The sequence below is a fragment of the Colias philodice genome, chromosome 7, assembly GCF_061535455.1.
Source record: "Colias philodice isolate Cphi_HAF_F1 chromosome 7, ilColPhil1 Martin Lab GWU primary, whole genome shotgun sequence".
Lineage (NCBI taxonomy): Eukaryota > Metazoa > Arthropoda > Insecta > Lepidoptera > Pieridae > Colias > Colias philodice.
The window spans coordinates 11,214,932-11,240,698 of record NC_143092.1 but is presented as its reverse complement, the minus strand read 5'-3'; the positions used below and the strand labels follow the sequence as shown (position 1 = coordinate 11,240,698).

The 25,767-nt window shown below is 38.7% G+C and overlaps 1 protein-coding gene across 1 annotated transcript in view; it reads right to left on the bottom strand.

The window, feature by feature from the left end:
* The window catches only part of LOC149487381 (rho GTPase-activating protein 4-like), a 54,176-nt gene extending 28,409 nt beyond the window's left edge, over positions 1–25,767 (bottom strand). The window contains exon 1 of the mRNA XM_089697372.1: positions 25,222–25,767. Within this exon, the coding sequence (XP_089553498.1) occupies positions 25,222–25,342 (121 nt within the window). The 5' untranslated portion in view covers positions 25,343–25,767. The remainder of the gene's footprint in view (positions 1–25,221) is intronic.

Sequence of the window (25,767 nt, the reverse complement as noted above, 5' to 3'; positions counted from 1 at the left end):
TATATAAGTCATCAAACGATGCCCTTGATACGCGAGTTGAAAACACCCCTAATCAGTAAGTATTATTCCACGTGACCTCAATATTATGAATATTGTATGTGGATACACAAAAGGTCTGGAACGCACGTGCACTGCTTTGTGTTGAACTTTAACCAAAAATGTAGATCGCTATTTGTTCGAACGCATTCCAAGCCACCACCACCACTCATGCGCTGATTACACCTAACGAGTACAGTGGCGAGTCAGTAAATACGCTCTCGGCCGAGACAGTTGCCGAACCGAGTGGGTGTTTACACGTATTTCACTAGTGGCGAGTCAGTTCAGTTTTGATCACGACGCGGACGTCTGCAATGGATCGAAAAAAAAAAGAATTTAAACGGGTTTTAAATCGGCTGTTACCAGATATTATTAACGAATTGTGGGATTTATTAGAAATAATAAATAAAAATAATAATTCTTTGAAAAAATACAATGACGAAACGAACGAGTGGCGAGTGGCCGAGTGACGCGACGAGTGCGTGTTTATACCTGCCGAGCGGGATAGCGAGTGGGTACTCGGCCGAGTAAACAAATTGGGATTCTAGTGACTGTCTCGCCACTCTTCTCGGCCGAGTACTCGTTGAAGTGTTTATACCAACCGAGCACTCGGCCGAGGACACTGACTCGCCACTGTACTCGTTAGGTGTAATCGCCGCATCACCGCTCACTAGGTGTAATTAATATGATTATGCGGCGATTACACCTAACGAGTACAGTGGCGAGTCAGTGTCCTCGGCCGAGTGCTCGGTTGGTATAAACACTTCAACGAGTGCTCGGCCGAGTACTCGGCCGAGAAGAGCGGCGAGACAGTCACTAGAATCCCAATTTGTTTACTCGGCCGAGTACCCACTCGTTATCCCGCTCGGCAGGTATAAACACGCACTCGTCGCGTCACTCGGCCACTCGCCACTCGTTCGTTTCGTCATTGTATTTTTTCAAAGAATTATAATTTTTATTTATTATTTCTAATAAATCCCACAATTCGTTAATAATATCTGGTAACAGCCGATTTAAAACCCGTTTAAATTCTTTTTTTTTTCGATCCATTGCAGACGTCCGCGTCGTGATCAAAACTGAACTGACTCGCCACTAGTGAAATACGTGTAAACACCCACTCGGTTCGGCAAAGTGTCTCGGCCGAGAGCGTATTTACTGACTCGCCACTGTACTCGTTAGGTGTAATCAGCGCATTAAGTATAGCTGAAGCACAGTGGCGTGCATTCCATAAAGACATAAAGACACTGCCTACCCTACCATTTACCAAACTCTGATCAATATTTAATATGCATAAATGAAATTCACAGCGTCATTAAATTTTATTAATTGCGCAATGTAGTTATGAAATAAAAATATATTTCAAATATATTTTAGATCCATCTATCGGTATTTTGGTAGCATTATTATCTAATTTCTATAACACCGGCTCGGCTCAAGTCACTATTCATGCGCTGCACTAGCGCCGCCACAGGACCCAGTACGTCACGGGACGGCAAAGACACAAACTATCCGTGTCTAAGTTTTTATATGTGTGCTCTGCGTGTCTACGCATATTTTATATGTGTGCGTGCCTATAAACACGGCACACTGATGTAATAAAACCACGCACACAAACACACAAGGTAGGCAGTGTCTTTTTACGAAGATATTATACGAATTAGGTACGAACCGTACATCGAAAGTCGAAACTGAAGTTGAATATGCGACCAATTTAAGAAGTGTGATAATGTATACAATTTTGTAGCGGTAAAGACCATCTGCAAATAGTATCATTATTCGTTTGTTTTGTTTTGGAAATAACAAACGTTTACTTTGAGGTTAAATTTGTTTTTTGAGAAAATTAATAATGTTTACTACGACAATTTGCAAGTGAAGTGTTTTGAGAGTAACTAAATAGATTAATTATGTATATCATCAGTGTATTTTGTAAGATAATAAGGCATACCTAATTTAACGAAAAATTCTTATTTTTGTTTTATGAATAAACTTTTATCAAACAGAGAGTGATAGGAAAAAGGCCGATCTATAAATGGATCTATACCGGAATTTGTAATACACAAAGGTAAAGTTAATCATTAATTACATAATATAGAATACTCAATACTAGTTAGGATATCATACCTATTTTGACAATTATTTTATAGATAATATGACCTATGTTCGTGATATGTTTTCCATTATTTTGCGGAAATACTATGTATCTCCAATCAAATATATACTGCAATATGAAATATTAGTTTTTATGACTTATTATCATTGCAATATTTCTGCCTACCCTGTCCAAAAACTCTGTGCACGCCCCTGCTGAAGCATACCTAAATAAAACATTTACGAATCGCAGTCTATACGGATATTTGCTGGTATGTTAATCCTGGTAACGTAAAATAAATTAACCTAAGTAATAGCAACACAATATTCATAACAATTGTCTAGACTCTACTACCGGACTAGCGAACAGCAATACCTATTTTCACATTAATGTAGCATTTCACAAAATAGCAAATACACGAAATATTGCACGACAAAAGGACATTCTCCAATTGACATTAATAAAGCAAGTATTTTTAACAACAATTCGCAACAATAGTGAAACAAACTCGCAGACCATCTCGGGCTACAGTCAAATAGTAGCCTGTGCTCTGTATTGTGAGTGTGCAGTCCGACGCGGCGGCCGGCGCACCAGCTCGGTAGGCCGGCAGCCTGCCGCCCGCCGCTCCATCGGTCTTTTGTTCCTTTCACACAGATCGCTCTTATTTGCGTGCACTTGTTCGTGCAATCGTCGCATTCGTCCTCATTATTACGGCCTTTATGCGAAGCCTTTATGAGATGCATCGCATTCAAAACGACTATACATTTTGATGAATGCTTTTTAAATTCAAATTTTTCCTTTTTGCGGCAACGATACAGATACTACGCAGTGACTATTTAGAGGTCTGTGACGGTGTCGTAACATGAGAGTATTAGATATTATTTCTCTTTTCCTCTTGAAATTAATGCCCCTGTTTACTGTATTACAAAATCATGTCATAACCGTTCATATCACTCGTATGGCCGCTGACTCAACCGTGACATACATGTAAAAACACTGTAAAAATATGATCTCCTATAATGTCAACAAAATAAATAATAATACAAAATACTAATGTAGATTAGAAGCGGGATGAATTAATGATTTAAAGCTAAGAAACCAATAAAACATAACATCGCCATAATTGCGTCTGTTTATGCAAGCAGCGTATTCCCGAAGAGCTTTTATCCAAGAAATCAAAACATCGAATACAATGCTCGCTAGTGACTACTTCACTAGAGAAGAGCAAAGGGCTAAGAATAAATTGTCTGTGTATTCCGGTCAGGTCCGGCACCGGACGCGGCCGGCGCGCCGCCAGCGCCACAATCTGCTGCACACCGCGCCTGTGTGTTCTTCAGCACACAATTATCCTCCTATTAATCACGTCGTACTATACAGTATACGTCACTCATTGCTCACTGGAACCGACCTATCGCTCCACTGCTCGTTAACGATTAGGTACCTAAAGGGCGTGGAGACAAAGTCAGCTAATTTACTAGATATTGTAGTGCAAGTAGCTATAATATTATGTTTAATGTTTGGAAGACCCATCATCTAAAACTGGACAAATAGAATCGTGTGCCTCCAGATGATGAATGCTTCAAAATTCAAAGCTATAAAATTTGAAATGAATTTCATAAGTCGATTTGGTGGGCGCGTCATCAACGAAACTATTGCGCGAATAATAGTTAGCTTTATGATAGCTTTAATGGTGCGGAGAGATGCAAAACATTAGGGTTCTCGGAAATATCGACGTGTTTATATACTTTACATATACGCAAAGGAATTTCGTTAATAAAAATCTGGAATCTATACTAATATTATAAAGCTGAAGAGTTTGTTTGTTTGTTTGTTTGAACGCGCTAATCTCGGGATCTACTGGTCCGATTTAAAAAATTATTTCGGTGTTAGATAGCTCATTTATCGAGGAAGGCTATAGGCTATATATCATCACGCTACGACCAACAGGAGAGGAGCCACGGGGGTGAAACAACGCGGAGCGGCTGGTAAAATATAAATATGGAAGACCCTTCGCGGGCGGGCATACGTATTATTTTAGTGCCTTTTAATATCGAAACAATCTGCAATATTGAATATTATAACTATGAACTAGTTATAATATGCGACACATACGAAACACTTTTTTTAAATTGTTATTAGGTACGTGCTTATTACGTTACTTGATCTTTCTCAAGCTAAACGTGCGTTAGTTTTTTATATATTACTAGCGGTCCGCCCCGGCTTCGCCCGTGGTACATATTTACGTTTTCTCTACATAAAAACCATCCTCGTACTTCAAGGAATATAATAAAAAAAGAATTATCGAAATCGGTTCAGCCGTTCTCGAGTTATGCGCTTACCAACACATTTTGCGATTCATTTTCACTACATAGTATAAAACAAAGTCGCTTTCCCTGTCCCTATGTCCCTATGTCCCTTTGTACGCTTAAATCTTTGAAACTACGCAACGGATTTTGATGCGGTTTTTTTTAATAGATAGAGTGATTCAAGAGGAAGGTTTATATGTATAATAAGATCCATTAAGTAGTGGAGAAGTACTGTTATTTTTGAGGTTTCTAATGTGATGTCGTAAAAAATTACATTTATTCCGCTTACATTGCAAACGCAGGTTGAACCCTACGAGTTTTATCAAAATAATGTACTAAGTATTATACACATTGAAAAGGTCTACAGAAAAGTCCGCGATGGTATATGTCTATCTCTTATGGATAACCCACAATAACTTTTTTTTGTCATTTACTTTTTACGACAAATAATGGCTAATTTTCGAAGCGATTTTAACCAATACAGCATTAATCCTTAACCAATTAAATACCATGGATACATTGTTCATTTAATATAGATCTATATGGCCCTTTACACCGTATGATTTAAGTGAATATTTTCGAAGATATTACAGATTTAAAAATTGCAGGACGTAGCGTTTGCGGCCGCCCGGCTATGTATTTTATACCCGTGCGATGCCGGAGGCCGGAGCGGGCCGCTATATTTTTATACCTATACAACGTTCACAATTTTTCTGTAGTGTATTAATTAGTATCAGCATTGCACCCGTGCGAAGCCGGGGCGGGTCGCTAGTTATATATAAGATTATAGGAGAATCTAAAGCTGTATTCTTGAATAGTCACATGATATAATCATTAGAACGTTTCAAAGTTAGAAAATCACAATGTCGAGCAGAGCTTACGATGTTTGAACGCCCATTACACAAGTGGGATCATAATAAAGGGGATATTGTGGAGAGCTATCAAGGTTGCCGAGCTCTGAGCAGGACATCTACATTCCAGACTGCCGCTATCTACATTTGCTGACTGCAGTTAATCAATCGATAGCTCGCTCGCCGGTCGCTCCAGAGTCCAGACGCATCTCTCGTCGCCTGCCATACCTACATACTTCAGATTAGAAACAAAACAAACAATATTATTTACATTTACCAAATGTTTAACCGCACCTAGTTTAGCAAATAGTAAATTTATAATTCTATTTTCATTCAAAGACGTGTTTTACGACTACCTACTTAAACTTCGGTATTGCTAAAATTATCTTCGTTTGTTTATATGAACTTTTAAAATATTTAAATTTTCTGCTGATATATACATTTCAGCTTTATATTTCAAATTTAAATTAATATACATAGTTCTGGGGGCACGGCAGTGCCCCCGCCAAGTCGAGCAAAAAAAAAGCGGCACGGCCGTACCATCCTTTTCTCGAAGCAATTCGGGCCTTTTTCGACCCCCTATAATTCGGTTGTGGATAAAGCAAGAAACCTGAATCTTCAGTAACTAATCCGGCATTGTATAAACACGGAATATTTAAAATTTCAGTCAATTTGAACCAGTAGTTTAAGAATGACAACTTGTTAAAGTTTCTAAATTTTGTCACTCACTGACTCACCGATCATCAAAAGTCCAAGGCACTTCTAGCAGACTTAGAAGCTTCATATTTGGAATACATATAGAGTTTAGTGTCTTAATCATGGGAAAACTTAAATATTTTGTAATTTCGGTCCAGTTTTCCAAATACACCAACTGCATCAATAACTTTGTAATCCTATATAAATATATGGGATTACAAAGTTATTTATGCAGTTGGTGGTTGGTGGTGGTTATAAATTTAATAGGTGTAGATAGGTACCTACCATATGAGCCAAGGGAGGGGGTATAGGGTGGGTAAGGGTGTGTTTAGCCCATGAAACTGAACAACATTATTACTTGTAAAATGGTCGACGTAATGAAAAACACATGATTGGACATGTCTTGAAGTACGAAAATCTAATAAAACAATATATTATAATTTAAATCTGTTATACAGGGTGTCCCAAAAAGTAGTGATGAATGGAAGTTGGGAGGTAGAGGACCTAGAGAGCTATCCGAATCACCCCCATGTATGTTATGTGATTTTTCGTATTTTCGGAGTTATGACGTTTTTTTCAATTTTTCTGCTATCGCCGAGTACGATGATATTTTCACTCATGGTGACGTGAATTATTGCGCTAGATGCTTGATTTTTTTTGTGTGCTAAGCTGAAAGATAGGTCAATTCAGTATGGTAACATTTATTATCGTTAGATCTTCGAATGGAATAAAAAAAACCGGCCAAGTGCGAGTCGGGCTCGCGCACAAAGGGTTCCGTAGCAGCAAATATAATAAATTACAGTTAAATCAACCTATCTCAAAAACTATAAGAGATACTTTGATCAAACCAAAAATCGTTGAAAGAGTTAATTAGCATGCATCACCTCTATTTTTTTTAGAATTTTATACCCCGTAGTTATAAAAATAGAGGGGGGGGGACATACTTTTTACGACTTTGAGAGCTGATATCTCAAAAACCGTTCACTTTAAGAAAAATGTTTTTTAGAAAACTTTATATCATTTTAAAAGACCTTTCCATTGATACCCCACACGGGTATGTACATCGAAAAAAAAAATTTCATCCCTCAGTTACATGTATGGGGGGCCCCACCCCCAATTCTTTTTTTTACTATTTAGTGTCATATTTTTGTAGCGGTTCATACAACACATATTCCCATCAAATTTCATCACTGTAGTACTTATAGTTTCCGAGTAAATCGGCTGTGACAGACGGACAGACGGACAGACGGACAGACGGACATGACGAAACTATAAGGGTTCCGTTTTTGCCATTTTGGCTACGGAACCCTAAAAAGAGTTAAATGCCAAGAAAGATAAAATTACCCAGTATGTTCAAAACTTCAAGGGCCCCTAAAAAAATAAAATCACATAAAAAAAGTTTTCCATTTGGCTTTTAAAAACTTGCTCTATCTATCAGGTAGCTATCCTAAAAATTTAATTTTATTATTCAGAAGGCTTCAATCGAAAAATTGAAATCTAATGTGGTAAGTGCAAAAATTTTATTAACATGATGATCATTAAAACCAATAAATAGGTGTTTAATTACCAGAAATTTTTAAAATAACCCCTCTGTTGCTCAATGCAAGTGCGACATCACCTTAAAAAGTTGTCTTTTAAACGTCTGAATGCCCTTTTATCATTTTTAATGGTTTCTTCTGCTACTATGAATTTCGGGGTTATTTCGTCCAAATTGTGGCCTTCTTTCAAGTAGCCGAGGTCTTTTTAGTATCCCCATTGAAACAATTCAATGGGGTTTAGGTCGAGGGACCGTGGAGGCAAGGATTTAAGGCAGGCGTCACCGGTGCATGCGCAGGCTGCAACGACCAATCCATCTTTCAGGGTATCTTTGCCCTTTAGCCTAGCCTCCATGGTCCCCGGACATAAACCCTATTAATTTTTTTCCGTGGGGATACTACATAGACGAGAGACTGCCACAATTTGGACGAAATAACCCCGAAATTCATAGTAGCAGAAGAAACCATTAAAAATGATAAAAGGGCATTCAGACATTTAAAAGACAACTTTTTACGGTGATGTCGCACTTGCACTGAGCAACAGCGGGGTTATTTTAAAAATTTCTGGTAATTAAACACCTTGTTATTGGTTTTAATTTGTTTTTATTAATCATCATGTTAATTCAATTTTTTCACTTACCTCATTTAGATTTCAATTTTTCGATTGAAGCCTTCTGAATAATAAAATGAAATTTTCAGGGTAGCTACCTGTTAGATAGAGCAAGTTTTTAAAAGCCAAACGGAAAACTTTTTTTATGTGATTTTATTTTTTTACGGGCCCTTGAAGTGGTGAACATACTGGGTAATTTTATCTTTCTTCTTGGCTTCTTGGCATTTAATTATTTTTTTATTCCATTAAAAGATCTAACGATAGTAAATGTTACCATACTGAACTGGCCTATCTTTCAGCTTAGCACAAAAAAAAATCAAGCATATTCCGCAATAATTGACGTCACCATGAGTGAAAATATCATCGTACTTGGCGATAGCAGAAAAATTGAAAAAAACGTCATAACTCCGAAAATACGAAAAATCGCATAACATACATGGGGGTGATTCGGATAGCCCTCTAGGTCCTCTACCTCCCAACTTCCGTTCATCACTACTTTTTGGGACACCCTGTATATAAATTGTTGGCGCGACTAGCCTCCTTACAGACAGACTGGCCTCTATTTTACTTTATGACTGACAAGCAAAATATACGCCAAAATGACAGAACAATGAAATGTGAATGCCTTCGAGCGAGCGGCAGCCGCACGCATACGTGCGAGCGCCCTCATGCTGTTCGGATGTGCCTCGAAACCTAACCTATAAGTTTGCGATTTTCAATGGTATCAAAAAGAAAGGCTCTACAAAAAGAAGTGAGATCCCATCAAAAACATCCTGTAAAAAACCCAAGTCTCGCAGCTCAGTCTTTCTACCGTCAAAAGTTGTGAGATCCATGTAATACCAAGTCGGTTAATCTATTTAGTGTCTACTTGAAGGACCTTCTGTCTTAAGTTATTACATAAGTTATTATCATGCCAATATTAAAAATATTTAACGTTTTAAACAAATAGATCGACTTGGACATCGCATGAAAACAAAATGAATATTACAATATTATATTAGATTCTTTAGTCTCTCGCGCCTCACGCGATTGAAACTCTCGTTCCTGTTGGTCGCTGGCCCGTCGTGCTGTGTAGTGTGATACTTACATACTAATAATCAAATCAAGCGATGTCCAAGTCAATCTATTTGTTTAAAACGTTAAATATTTTTAATATTGGCATGATAATAACTTATGTAATAACTTAAGACAGAAGGTCCTTCAAGTAGACACTAAATAGATTAACCGACTTGGTATTACATGGATCTCACAACTTTTGACGGTAGAAAGACTGAGCTGCGAGACTTGGGTTTTTTACAGGATGTTTTTGATGGGATTCAATATTTTCAGAACATGTCAACAAGTAGGGTAGGTCAACTTTATTCATTAATTTTAATTTTAATTTTATGATCTTTTCAAACTACATAATTATTAGCAAACAGTTTCAATATTAACGGACAATAATTGACTCTACCGAACTAATGGAATTAATGAATTATCAGTCGAGGTCATGTAGAGTGCGGCAAATTGTTTATTGCGAATTAGGCTACTCTATTAGGGGCGGGAGTGTGGCACTCGTCCGGAAAACTAATTGGCCGCAAACAATCATCTGAACACCGCAACTGGAGGTGAGCGGCACCGGTCGGCGATGCCCCGATATTGGCACACCAGCAGCAGGTAGCAATTAGCGCGGCGCCACCACACCGCGCTCCGCCCGCCCGGTCAGTGATTCATGCACAATTGTGTCAGTGGTATACTGGTATGGCAACAACGCGACCGCTCCAAATTCGCATTTTAATCGTTTACATTGTCTGAACATATTCGACATAATGATTTTTATGGGACCCTCGTCCCTCATATCGCAGTGAAATATTCCATTGTATGCGTGAATATTGGTGCTGTTCATTATTGGTGGAAGGAATTTGTTCATTTTTAGAATAATTAGTTATTATTCTATCTATATATATATAATAACGTTGTGATAACAGTATATTTACTTGTTTATAGAAAGGGATTCGATCGACATAATTTTCAGAAATTCGAAAATTCATTTCAGGATTAACCATGAAGGAATGAATCATGCCTTTTTGGTCCGGAGATTCAATTTTAAGGTGGTGGTCATTGTTAACATTTATTTATTTAAACTCCGAAGAATTTGTAGCGGCTTATTACTTATTCTGAGAAGGGAAGAAGCCACAATTGAACAGAAAGAGCAGTAAAGTTTTAAGCGTGTACTAGTTATTAAATGCACAGAAACAATAATAGGTAACTCAAGATTCTAAAAGAAACGACAGGAGAACGTGACAAAGGTGGTTGCCCAAGCCATATAAGGATCAAAAAATGAGTTAGGATTCATCGAATTAGTTGGGGAATCGAGTCCAAACCGCCGGCGTCTGGTGTCTATATATAGCGCGCGTGATTCACACCGCGACACACCGCCAGCCTGCGCCTCGCTCCTGGCGGGCCGCTGACTGACTATCGCCATCTATTGCGATGTAAGAACAGATGTGAAGAAACAATGCGTGTTGATATGCTTGTTTTTTTTTTTTTTTTTTTTTTTTTTTTTTTTTTTTTTTTTTTTTTTTTTTCGTAGCATGGGTGGGCACTACGATTTCTTACTCAAATACGAGAGTTTTTTGCCACACTATGTGTAGCTCTATATAGATCTAAAGCAATTTTACGCCATCGTCGAAGGGCGCAGGCTGCTGGATCAGCCATTCAGGTGGGCGGTGCGTCCATCAGCGTTGGTTCCACGTTGCGCTATCTGGGCATCGTGTTGGACAGCAGCTGGACATTCGTGGAGCACTTCCGTCGCCTCGCCCCCCGGCTTGTTGGGGTGGCCGGGGCACTTGGAAGTCTGCTCCCGAATCTTAGGGGGGCTGGGGGCGCGTGCCGTCGTCTTTACACCGGCGTCATTCGCTCCATGGCCCTCTATGGTGCGCCCATTTGGGCTGACTCTTTGAGTGTCCGTACCAGACCCCTATTGCGTAGACCGCAGCGGGTCATGGCGCTCAGAATCGTGAGGGCATATCGCACGGTGTCCTTCGAGGCCGCGTGCGTAATGGCGGGGACGCCCCCGTGGGACCTGGACGCCGAAATGCTGGCGGACGTCTATCGCCGCGTCGCTGCGTCCAGATCGCACGGGATCAACCCATATCTGGAGCAGGTCCAGCAATGGAGGGCTGATGCTCTCGAGCGGCGATTCAGTGAGTGGAAACGACGGCTCGAAGAGCCCAGCGCAGGAGTAAGGACGGTCGAAGCAATCCGACCGGTCCTACGTGAGTGGTGCGACAGGCGGCATGGGGCCATCACCTTCCGCCTGACACAGGTACTGTCCGGACACGGATGTTTTGGGCGGTACCTGTGCAAAGTCGCCAGACGGGAGCCGCAAATGGCTTGTCATTGGTGCGACTGTCCGGAGGACACGGCAGACCATACTCTCGCCGTGTGCCCCGCGTGGTCAGAGCCACGTGCTCGCCTGGTCGCAGTCGTCGGCCCTGATCTCTCCCTGCCTTCCATAGTTCGCGAAATGGTTGGCGGCGACAGATCGTGGTCCGCGGCTATCACATTCTGCGAGTATGTGATGTCGCAGAAGGAGGAGGCGGAACGGGTCCGCGAGAGAAACCCTTCCGCGGATCCGATCCGGCGTCGTCGTCCTATTGGGCGTCGTCGCCGTGTCGCGGCCGCTTTACACGGTCGCGACCTGCCTCCCTGATGATGGGCACCGGATGATGGAACGGGGATATAATCCATCATCCGGTGCGGAGAGGCGGCGTGAGAAGTGTTCCACTCTCGCCGCCCCCCCAGGAAGGTAGACCTGGCGGCCTCCCGCCACATTCGCGTTGGGCCTGGAGATAGGCTGCCGCTGACGGGTCTGCGGATGCGGTTCTACCGAATACCCGCGGCCCCGTCAATAAAGCGGCACGGCGGAACACAGTGGAGTTTAGTCGGTAGGACCCTGCACTCAGCAGGGTGAGTCCGACATAACCCAGGGCTCTTCCCCCGAGTGCCCTGAGTATGCCTAAATGCATTCTCCACTATAAAAAAAAAAAAAAAAAAAATTTTACGCCATATTACAAATGAATACAATGTGTATTCTTTTTCTTATAAAATTACTTTGTGACACGACGCCATGTATTGTGTCTACTCCAGTAATATGTAACACTTAGTTTAACAAAGAACAAGAATGTACGACATAACAATTTGTTTCAATTAAAATGCGGAAGTGTTGGCATTCAAGTCGTGAATGGTGAAAAATGCGCGACTAGTGTAACTTGTCATTAAGGACATAATATGCATTTTCAACATTTCAAGGCAATATAGGTTATGTATAGACACAACTACGTGTTTTCTCGCGCTGCCTAGAAATTGGCTCTCAATTTACGAAAGCCATTAAAAGATACAGAGTGCTCCAACAAGATATAAGGCATTACTTAGGTCTTAGATGATTTCAAATTATGCATGAATTGAATACGATCGAAATTTTTAACTGAAATAAATTTTCAATCCAGTGTGTGTTACAATTAGATATTGTATATGTAGTTTTAAACAGATATAATAGGAGTAAATAAATTTTAGTTTATAAGGAAGACAACCATTTCATTTTGAAAAATGTTCATCAGTACCAACCTATAAATAAAGCTACATTTTTCCGGAGTGATAGCAGCTAGGTATTTTAGTATTCAACTGTTTACTTTTTTATCCGAAGTTGTAGCATACTTGTAGGATTACAAAACAATAAGCACCATAGACCATAGGAAATCGCTAGCATTGATTGGACCATAATGAGTTTTCACAAATAAGCAACATGTCAATCTTAAGTCAATTTGATTGCGCAATTAGCCCAGTGTCGCATGCTGAGTGGACGTGATGAATATAATTATAGCCTAACTGCATAATTTGTTCTTCATCACCCAGAGGTACTGTCAATATTTACATTTATCCATTTATAATCAAATAGAGTCTAGTAATGTGCATCTATGTAGAGCTGGTATTAAAGTTACATAATACGATGGGTATCTTTTGTCGATTGATAAAAATACGAGATATCAACATACTGGAGTTCAGAGTGCATGAGAAATCATTTTCTAAAATGAGTTATCCGTTTTTTCATTCGTAGATATGTGCATAGTAGCTACTAGCTACATATCCCAGATATTGTATGTTTTGTTACGTTTTGTTTATAATTTTAATGATGAAAGAATATCTTGAATCGTTAATCCTACTCCTGTAGGCAACATGACGAATTATATTATTATATACGTATATGATTGCTTCAGAATATTATGACTTACATAGGGTGAATCTAAAGCAATTTTTATGAGACATAGGAAGAAATGTTTTAATTAAAGTAAACTTTGTTTCTAATATGAACAGTAAACAACGTCAAACTAACATTAACATTAGTCAAACTTTGAATCTAATCGTACATAAAGAATGCTTTTGACAAAAGTTAAGTGTACGTCGGCGCCAAACCAACATTTGGATACCACATGTGACTCGTCTGACATTGTATTATCTTCTAATGCGTTCAATCATCGTACACTGCTCATTTCGATAAGGACATTAAATATAATGCGTTCCACATGTCTATTTACAAGCATAAAAAATGAATCAGATGAGCTGATTACCATGTCATAAAATTGAATCCATAATTTTGCTTGTCGTATTCTACAGGACTAACTACCTATATTGAAAGCTCCTTTGCATCCTCATTTATGTGTTATCTAAAGCAATCGAGCGTTCAATAATAAAGCTGCGGTCGTGCGGGGGCCGGGGACTCGGCGATGAGGTGGATGAGGTGGTGGTCGCTGAGCTTCCCGCGCGAGTGGGAGCGGGCGCACGACTCGCCAGCTGCGCCCGTGTCCCGTGCTCCCGTGCATACTGATGCACAATATCGATAGCATTGATCGAGTGCTTTAGCTGATATGTTCCAACTTTTGATAAATGATTACATCATTGGACAATAGGCATGACGACAGTATCCATAAATGATCGTATTAGTGTTTTTAAGGGAAAATGTATAATAGATAAATTACATATAGTGACTTAGAAATCTTAAAAACATTAAGATTAATGAGATTATCAATAAAATAAAACATTGAAATACTGCAGTTGGCCATTTTGACTAAAACACGCGTGACGTCACGCTTAAGTAAACAACTCACGTCAGATGTTTTTTGTTGTTATGAATATGTTGAGAATACGCATTTTTATTTATTTTCTATTGTTTCACGTATGCTTTATCGACTCAGAACAGAAATATAATTGCGAATTCACGAATACATGATTCGGGGTTCTCCGCGCCAACGATAAACAATCATTTTTTATTATTTTCTCGCTTAAAATAATTACTAACACATTTTAGAGCATTATTTTTATGTGGATTCACACTGCAATACTGCACACCACTTATAAACTTTGAAATTCGTTTCTATAACACATATTAAATAAATATTTTTTTTAATTTTCTTCGCAATGCGTACAAATAATTACGTATTTACCAAAGTGTGACGTCACGCCTACGCCATGACACCTGCGAGCTGTTTTGGCACAGTTAATAAATATTTTTTGGAAAATGGCTTTTATCTTCGTTAAATTTGAGTATATTACCGAAATATAGAGTTTTTCTTGTATTGTAAACGTATACACACATTATGGAAGAGGATTTCAAAATCTTTCGTCATGCCTATTCTTTAGAAATACCATAGTTTTCATAAATATTTATTTACTCTATATAAGTAATAGATTCATCCAAAGATTTCTGAGAAAAACAAAGATTCCTGATTTTTTCACATAAAATACATTAGGGCTTCAACTATTTGAAATGAAACTTGACATAGCAGACAACAATTAATATCCATGTAGTGTTCCTCTATCTATTAACGTCACTTGCAGCCGCATTACATGTAACTCGAGCCGGCCACTTATCAGCTCTGGTTTATATTCGATCTGCTCTCGAGTGTTTATTACATTTTCAGTCAATAAAATAACATAAGATATAATTTATTGCAGTAAGGTGCTTAGAATACAACATACAGGTTGTCCCAAAAAGTAGTGATGAACGGAAGCTGGGAGGTAGATGACCTAGAGGGCTATCCGAATCACCCCCATGTATGTTATGCGATTTTTCGTATTTTCGGAGTTATGACGTTTTTTTTTTTCAATTTTTCACCTATCGCCGAATGCGATGATATTTTCACTCATGCTGACGATGACGTCAATGATTGCGGAAGATGCTTTATTTTTTTTGTGTGCTAAGCTGAAAGATAGGCCAATGGTAATACATATTTACTATCGTTAGATCTTTGAATGGAATAAAAAAAAGAATTAAATGCCAAGAAAGATAAAATTACCCAGTATGATCACCACTTCAAGGGCCCGTAAAAAAACAAAATCACATAAAAAAGTTTTCCGTTTGGCTTTTAAAAACTTGCTCTATCTATCAGGTAGCTACCCTGAAAATTTCATTTCATTATTCAGAAGGCTTCAATCGAAAAATTGAAATCTAAATGTGGTATGTGCAAAAATTTAACATAATGATTAATAAAAACAAATTAAAACTAATAACAAGGTGTTTAATTACCAGAAATTTTTAAAATGACCCCACTGTTGTCTTTAGAGCAGGCTCCAAGGAGATGTTCGTTTGCAAAAATAGCGGACCTAAATCTGACTTCTGATATATATTGTATAGATCCCAGACATCCTATAGACAGATGTTGCCAACCAGTTTTGTGGTCCCCCTCCCCGCACCCCGGAACCATTTTTTACAATTTTTTCAAATATTAAACGAAATTAATAAGCTCAAATAAACATGGCACAAAATATTCCTACGAAAATCTTCTTTATTGCACTCTTTATTTGATTAACTATATACATATATAAATCACAGTTAAAGCTTTTTTCGTCGTAGGAGGACATAAGATGTCGGATATATCCGCATTATCCCAAAGGCGGCTCCTGGCGGAGCGCGTCTCGACTCTCGTCAGACGGCAACTAGCGCCTGCCCACACTAATCTCTTGCGTCCATTCTAAAATTACAGGACGACTATAAAACAATTCGAATCACGCATCGCATCAATTGGCTCAACGAACTTTGATGCTCCTTGTACGAGAATATTTCATAAGCGTATTGCAAATTACGCCATTTCAAGTTGTAGCACAGATTCAGCGAGCACTGATTTCTGACACCCAAAATTAAGAGCGACAACATGATAATCAATTTAAGTGATTAAGATTAACATATCTAAAAATACATTACTTATCTTTTTCTATCCTTATTGATTTGTAGTGCAGAGTAATGCATCGAAGCTCCTCACCACATCACAGTGAATACTTTGTTCTGGTTAAAACAATTTTATTTGTGCAGTCTACTATTATACAGTTTGTAACACCAGTAAAGATATTAGTTAATCAGATATTTTATGTAATATAATATCATGTTCTTAGACTAACTTCCTTCTAATGACACTAATAATATCCATGTCGAAGCTTTCGAATACATGCGTCATATCAACAATCATGTGTAGTACCTACTTATATAGGATAGCTCATTCAAAACATTACTTATTATCTTTATTATAACAAAATTCATCGTTGGATTATGACCCTATCGTTATGGTGATTACTTAATTTGACGATATACCTAATTTATAAAACCATGGATTGAGTGTTTGGGGGTATAGGCCATAGGGTCAAAAACAAGGAAAATGGGATTTTTCCTACAAAAATGGAGGCAAATCTATGCAGCTTTTTGAAACAGAGTGAGACCAGTTAGACTAACATATTCATCAGTAGTCCTAAAGGCCACTCGTGGTGTGGATCTTCCGTGACCAGCGTCATCGTACCTATGGGTGTTACACATAGCCCGATTTCGATGCATCATGAATGCCAATTTGGTTACCAGTTAGCACTGAGCGACCTCGCGAAAGACTACCAGGTCAATATTATTTATTAACCGACTTCATTAGGTATATCACTGAAAGTCACAAACTGAGTCCAGCAATTATTCAAAAAAGGAATAACATAATTATTATTTTCAATCAGGTAGGTATTAATTACGCTACAAACAATTGGATAAAGAGGTCACCTAATCCTATGTTATAACTTCGAAAATGTTGCAACCACAGTTGCAACATTTATAAGTCACACAATAAAAATTAAAGCAGCCAGTTCCATTTCAATGCCTGTGAATTCCGCTAATAGGTGAACAAAGAAAGGGAGTAAACACAACGTGTCCTTATGCTAGGCGTCCATTACAGGCGGATCGGGCCGGGCCGCATCGCAACGGGCCGTCTCTAATGGACGCGCTGTTTGCTCCTGCGTCCACCTGTACGGGGCGCGGCGGACCGCCTAGGCGGATTTTATCTAACAGACGCTCGCCGCTCACATCCGCCTGCCTGCGTCCACTAGACGGGTCGGGGCGGGCCGGGCCGCAGCGCACCGCCGGCAGAAATCCGCCTGCGAAGCGATATCCGCCAATGCGTTGCGGCCCGCCCCGGCCCGATCCGTCGCTAATGGACGATGTTTCATACAAAACATAGGCCGGCGTATTTTTGCGTTGCGATGAAAGAAAAGAAAGAAAGAAATCATTTATTTCAACACACACAACTCACAAGTACATAATAAACATTACAAAGTACGAAGTTTAAAAAATAAGAAGAAAAAAAAAATTTAAGTAAAGTAAAACAAAATAATAATAAAACCATCAAAATATGTGAGGTTGCGTGCGCCAAAAAAGGATGCCACTCAGGATACCTGAGGCATAACGCCTCAGCACTGATTTTCAGTGACACCCTTCCGACATCCAGATTGTCAGCGGCTTGCATGTTAGATAGAATTAAAAATAATATAGGTATTAAATATAATTTGTGGATACATGATACGGATAAATAAATAAGGTCACCATAACTTACATAAAATACGCTTATATTATTATAGATAACCTACATGAAAAAACTTTAAATAAAACATAATAAGTTAAATAAAATAAATAAATATTACAGGACATTTTCACACACATAATATTAGGTACCTAACTACCTATACTATTAGCACAGACTATTTAGTTAATAGTATTAAGTTCGTTACAGACGCACCGAAAATTGTTGGACTTGCTGCTGTAAAACAAATCGCCTAAATTTTAGACGGAATGTGTTTATTGTTTTTGTATCCCGCAGAGGAGGAGGCAAGTTGTTCCAGCATTTCGTTGCGCTGTAACGAAAGCTGCCTCGAAAAGCTGTCGTATGATGCTTGGGTACCGATAATCTGATTAACGTGTTTCTAGTTTTATAAGATGAATCTGAGTCACCCAACCAGGAAAGTTTATCGTATAAATAGATAGGAACATTGGAGCGTATTACAGAGAATAGCAAAACCGCAAAGTGCAACTTTCGTCGACTCTCCATGTTCAGTACCTTGGCATCATTTAGATAAGGCGTAATATGGCTTCTGGCAGGTATGTTCCAGCAATAGCGAGCGCATGCGTTCTGTACACGCTGGATTGCTTTCCTTGTTCGCGCAAGGATGCGCTCGCCATATACAACATCCCCGTAATTGAATTTTGACAAAATTAAAGTATCGCACAGCCTTACCCTTAGCAATGGTGTTATGTGATCTCTGATTCGATATAACACCTTCAGTCGATAGAAGCAATTAGATATTGTCTTACTTATATGTTTTTCAAATCTGAGAGACTCATCAAAAATAATGCCAAGGTTGCGGGCTTCCCTTACACGCTCCAATGCACTTCCCTTTATAACTACTGGTTGAAGCAACGATTCTACTTTATTAATAAGGAAGGGAGTGCCAAGAATCATAAATTTTGTCTTTCCTGGATTTAATAACAAACCGTTTTGCTCGGACCAATCTGCTATGCGGTTTAGATCGGAGTTAAGTTTATCAATAGCCAGTTGCGTATCTCCAGGATGGAAAGAGATGTACAACTGAATATCGTCTGCATAAAGGTGGTACTTGCAGTTGAGCATACAGTTTGTTATGTCCGAAGTATAAAGGATATAGAGTAGCGGTCCCAGAATAGATCCCTGAGGAACGCCTCTTGTAAGACGTTTGCGTTGCGAATAACGCGCCTTGCCATCCTCGCCATTGACCACTACAGACTGAAATCGATGTCTAAAATAGCTTTCAAACCAGAGTATTGCTTGCGGACCAAAGCCATAGTAAACTAGTTTGGACAGCAAAAGTTCTATATTAATAGCATCAAAAGCCCGAGAGTAGTCGAGTAAGACCAGAATTGTGGCTTGACCTTGATCTTGTGCGGCTAGCACATTATCCACAACGTCGGCTAGAGCTGTTGTTGTACTTCGTCCTTTTCTAAATCCTGACTGTAAATGAGGCAATATATTCTCTGCTTCCAAGAACGCAGTAATCTGTTGGTGTACAATTTTCTCTACTATTTTAGAGAGACAGGGGAGAATACTAATTGGACGAAGCCCCGTATAATCAACAGGAGTACTGGTTTTTTTAATTGGCCTCACAATTGCCTCTTGCCACAGCTCAGGAAATGTATTCGTGCTAAAAGAAGCGTTAATTATCTTAACCATTCCTGGTACTATGATTGGCAATACTAGCTTTACCATATCCAAAGAGATACCATCGACACCCATTGCGTTCGAATGAAGTGCCTTCAATGTTTGCATAACGTTTTCTTCAGATACATTTGTAAACTGAAACATCGTATCACTGTCCCGATAGCGCTTTACAATGAAATTATCAATTATAGTTACTCCGTTGAATGTCGCAATTTCCCGGCACATTAAGGAAATGAGTATTAATTTCCTCAGGATTACTGATATTTAATGGCAAATCAGCGTCTTTGCCTTCCTTGAGAGTTACTTGATCTCTTATGTGCTTCCATAGAATTCTGGGATGATCAAAATTTGAGTTAATGTACTTATCAAAATATGCATTTTTTTCTCTCACGATGGCCTCTTTTACATATTTCTTTAGCTCAATGTAATAGGGTCTATGCTCAGCGCTTTGTCTTGCCCTAGCATGTGCTTCATCCCGTCTCCTCATCATCAGTTTAATATTATATGTTATCCAGGGATAGCTTTTCTCTTTTATATATTTTGTTTTATTCGGAGCAAAGTAATCAAAAATGGTAAGCGTTAAGTTTGTTAAGGCATTTACCATCTCATTGACATTTGACAGATTGCGCATGAAATCCAGATTTATATTAGAAACGAATTGATTGAACTCCGCAAAGTCTATATCCTTAAGAGGTCTGAAGGTGATCCATCTGGGTACCGCCTTCTCCTTTTTGACATTCACAACAGAACAGATAAAAGCGTGATGACTGAGATTCGGAATATAGTCAACAAGCACTTCTTTTATCGGAGAGTTACTACAAACTAGGTCCAGTAGTGTTTGTGTTTCGTCAATGTAATGAGTAGGTTCTGTTACGTACTGACTTATATTCATAGTTTCTAAAAAATGCATTAACTTTTTTGCATTGGCTGTTTATTTAAAAAATTAATATTAAAATCTCCCAATAATATAACACTATCAGACCACACAAACGAGGCCAGAGATTCGCTGATAGCGTCAAAAAATGTATCGCAATCCAACCAAGGCGGTCTATAGGCAGTACCAATAGCAAGGATCTTGCCCCGGACAGCCAACTTAATCCACATCTGTTCCACAAGATCATTGGGGGGATGGGAGAGCAAGGCGACGCGTATTTACAAACTATACATAGCCAGAACGCAACCATAGGAAACTGCTCGTGTATACTTTGTAATGCTGTTTTTAAGTTTGTTATTACAAAATATACACGAAGTTTGCGTACTGATCGTGTATACTTTGTAACACGGATGCTTGCTTCTTCGTTCCAAACTATACACGATCAGTACGCAAAATATAACTAAATATACCTACTACACCACTTACGCTTGAGCGAAATAATAAATAGGCGTAGGCAATCAAAGACTTGTAAAGCTATATCTATCTACTTTTATTCTTCTTGATTGATTCAGTAAAATATGGAATAAAAATATTATTAGGTGAGCTTAGAAAAATAAATAGGTAACAGATAGGTATATAATAAGGGTTACCTATGGGTTAGGTTAGGTTCGTGTTTTTTTTAACTACACAAAAATTGCCGTCGCCTCGCAACCGTCTTCTTCTGGACTTATTAGATTCTTACATTTTAGCACTATTGTCAATTGTAAGTCGTGCAGTATAGTCGGGAACAAAGACACAAGCATCCTCGATACAAAAAAAATACGATCAGTACGCAACATTACATACACAATACACATGCATTTTAATAATAGATTTCAAAACAGCAATTCAATAATATAAGCGCGAGCAATGGAAAGACGGCGCGCTTACTCCGAAACATACACGATTAGTCCGCATGCGTACTGGCGTTGTATATTTTGGAGCGCTATTCTTACTTACTTCACTACAAAGTATACGCGAGTACTTGCGTACTGCTGTTGTATAGATTGGAAGAACTTTGTGAAAAAGTTATTTCCAAACTATACGTGATTAGTTTCACACCGTTGCGTACTGGCCTTGTATAGTTTGGAAAGACGCCAAGGCGACCGCTAGACCTCGCTTGATGTAAAACCCAACTCCTCCACCCCGACTTCGTATAGAAGCTGGTCGAGGGATGTGTTTGAGTCGATAGCCAGGCACTCGCGGCGCTCGCCCCTCCTCTCCCGCACGCAGCCAGGTCTCATTAAGTGCTAAAATATCTACATTATGCCGCTCTACTGCGACGATAAACTCCTCATGCCCCGTTCCCAGTGAGCCCGGATTAAGAAAACCAATCTTCAAATTATTCCCATTCATCATTAAATAAATACAGATATATAAATGTAACTAAGATGTAATAAACAATACATAAATATAATACTTTTAAAACCGCATTTTCAATATTTATACACACGGGTGAAATACAAATATATTTATTGAGAGTATTTGGGGGGGCTTTCATAAAGGCAAACCGGCACACAACCACACATATTACGCTACAGACGATTAAACTATGACAACGAGGTGAGTAAGAATGACAAACATTGTAATTGAATGAATTGTTACATGAGGGCACAACATTATACAAGTTTCCAATCAAAGTTTCTAAGTTAAGATACCGAATATGGCATGTAAACTCAATTTTAAAAATACCAAAATAATTTTGTGTACAAAATGTGTGATTACAAAAACTAAATTTAAAAATATATAGACAGTAAAATAACACTCTTCTAATTGTTTTACTTAAATAAATAAAAGTAATACATAATATTTTAACATCTATTACATGTTTTTCAATTACAATAGAACAATCTAATTGGAAAACGAGGAAAAAACCTTGCGCAGTTCAGTTTCAGACCGTATCCAATGGGATGACGATTTCGCATCGCGTCTCACAAAAATGCGTCCACCTCGCGTCCATATGAAGCGCCAATTCTTAATATTCGCTTCTTCCCTAGCAAGGTAAAATAGGCGCCGATTAATGGAGGTCAAACGTTCGTTTACATAAAACCGCCTGATCTCTCCTGGTATATCGGTCCCGGATGTGTCTGCCCCGCGTCGTACCCGTGCTGCCTTCAATAGTTCGTCGCGCAAGCTGCGCCGCACGAAACGCACAACAAGAGGTCTAGGACGTGCGGGGGCGGAGGTGGCGCCGTGGCCGTCCGCATCGGATGTGCGATCGCGCCTACCTCCTGCACGATGGGCGCTCATGATATCTTGCTCGTCGACATTTATGCCTAGTTTTTGCGAAAGAGTCATGATCAGGTGTGATGGATTTTCAGACGCACTCTCTGGCACGCCCGAAATTTCTAAATCGTTTAGTAATTGTGCTTGCTCACTTTCGTTTATCTGAATCTTAAGTGTTTCAACCGTATCTAAGATCCCGGCCCGATCCGCCTAGTGGACGCCAGCCATTATACGGCGCGTGGGGCGTGGGGCCCGACGTCACGGCGTGGGACCGTGGGGTGGAGACAGCTCGCGTGACTCCACGCATGCTCCACACAACATTACATCATTTATTCATTACCACACCGCTCCGGGAGGAAACGCTCCATACGTCGGAAATATTCATTTGACATCGCGTTGCAAGACAATAGCCCCGGTGGCCGCACCACCCGATTCATTCCACATTCAGCGCGTTATTACATTACACTAATAGAGCTCATGACAATCATGTTAATTGCTTTCATACTAGGTAAATTTAATTATATGTTGCTTTTTTATTTAAATTATACTAATTTGAACTTTGGCCTTTGTGTGCAATCAACGTCGTTGAATCAACACAATCCTATAAACACTAGGTTAAGTAGAGATATGGTTTACAATTAAATTAAGTTTCGTAAGAATAAAGGTAAAAACTGAACAAACGATTATACAATATGAAGTATGAACATAATCACAGTCATCAGTGAAGGGCAGAGGCAGGCAAGCAGCGGTAGTAAGGGGTTCGGGGAGCGGGGCGAGCGGCGCGGGGAGGGAACGCAAGCAGCACGCAAATAAGGCGCCAGATGCGAAATATCATGTACGCGGAACCGAACTCGCGATACCACTTCACCATAATAATATAATAATAAACATATTCCATCCATGCCAACTTCTGTTTACATTCAAATCTTGTTTGATCTATTCATTTATTATTGTTATCATTATGGTATACAAAAAGACTAATAGTTACCTTATATTATGAAAAGTTTAATTCTAAACCATATGAAAATTAAAAAAAAGTAATAAAATCATAAAGTACAGGAGATAAATTGTCAAAGTTATTAGAATATTAATAACTGAGTTGGTACTTGGTGTGCATTGTAAATTATAGAAACCTATGAATAACTATAACAAATTGATAATTCCATCATAAGTACACACATAGTGATTATTTACACATAATTACACAACAATTAAATATATCCATGATTCAATACAATTCTTCATCGTGTTGTACATAGGTACCTAACTGAGGTAAATAAATATTGAACCCAATTGTTTTCCAATTTTGTAAGACGATAGTAAGATTCAATTTTAGTCAAACATTTTGTATGAACAGTGTGAATGTGTATGCTTTAATTACACATAAATATGCAAGTGATAAGGCACTCACTGTAATTGAAACTGGGGCAAATATTAGTGTGATTAGGGCCAAGGATACGGTGTTGGTGACATGTTTATCATTTAGGTTTTAGAGCTTACTCACTGCTGCGCACCATGCCTTCAGGATCACTCCCACATAGATAATAATTAGTAAACACTTTAATATTTTAATACTTCATTAATAAATAACTAAAATTTCCAGCCTCAGTTCAATAGGATCTACTTCCTCACACTCAATAGTTGTACTGATCTAAATTATCTCGACTCCTTATCATTGCATCAGTCATTGTTGGCACTTTGATAAATTTATGTAAAACCTATGAAATAATAATAAATGCCTTTATCTTTTGTAGCTGAAATTTTTATGATAAACAACTATCTATTAATCCGTCAGTCCTCGGATCACAGACACAATAGAAAATCTATTGTGTCTCGGCCCGATCGGGCCGCTCGGTGGTCAATGGGTTAAGCTAGTTCATGAAATTTAGAGAAGTTGTTTTTGATAGTTTAAAATATGAAATTGCATGTGTGTTAATAAAAATTAGTTAAGTAATTAATTATAAAGTTACAAAAAAGTGTAAAATAAAAACTACATACAATCCTATTCAAGAGTTTTAAAAATAGGCTTATCCATGTGTATATGGGACATAATGATTCAGTTTCCAATATGAGGGTTGTTGAACCAGGATGAGGAAACTACCATTCCAATACAGACCACAGTGTCAGTGACCCCATTCTCTATTGACTATCAAATGTTCCATTAAACCACAATGTTTAGTATCACGTAAAATATACATGCACCTAACATACTGGTCTAGTGGCCACTTGGATCCAAAACCGATTTAACAACTATCAAATTATTGGAGTTGTTTAATACCAAGAAACTTTGTCCATTATGCTGTATGCATATAATAAAACAACTCTATACAAATTCATATACAATTTCAACGTGAACAAGATTTCCACTTTATGGAATGCAAGCTCTGGTTAAAAAGCTTTACAAAATATATAAACTTTGAAATGAGCTTACTGTTAAAAGCAGCGAGCTTTCTTGTGGAGCCGAGTCTCTTCATGGGCGTGCGAGGCTCCAGATCGCGCTCGTCCAGAGGCGGCTCCGGCGCCGTCGGCGTCGTCGCTCCAGATCCAGACATCTTCGCGCACTTATAAACACTTAACTAAAAGATCTTATCCGATCATTTTTCAGACAATTCATTTATGTATTACTCTGATCTTATTTATTTACGTATCAATTTTTTTTAATCACAGCACATTATTTGTAAACCCGATTCATAAAATTTGAATCTCAAAACAGTCAATCGCGTCCGGCACAACCGAAAATAACAATCCGATCATAGCACTGTGCTAAAGAATGTTAGTGGTTAAAAATAACGTGTACAATATTTCAAGTACTAGTACTTTACGTTCAAAAAATAATTAATACATAATATATATTTATTTCAATATTTTTTTTAAATGCGCGAAATGTAACGGCACTAAACTAAAAAACGTTATCTTTGTGCTGTACCACTAGAACAACAAGTATCGCGCGGTAAAGCGAAAGCGTTCACGGATTACG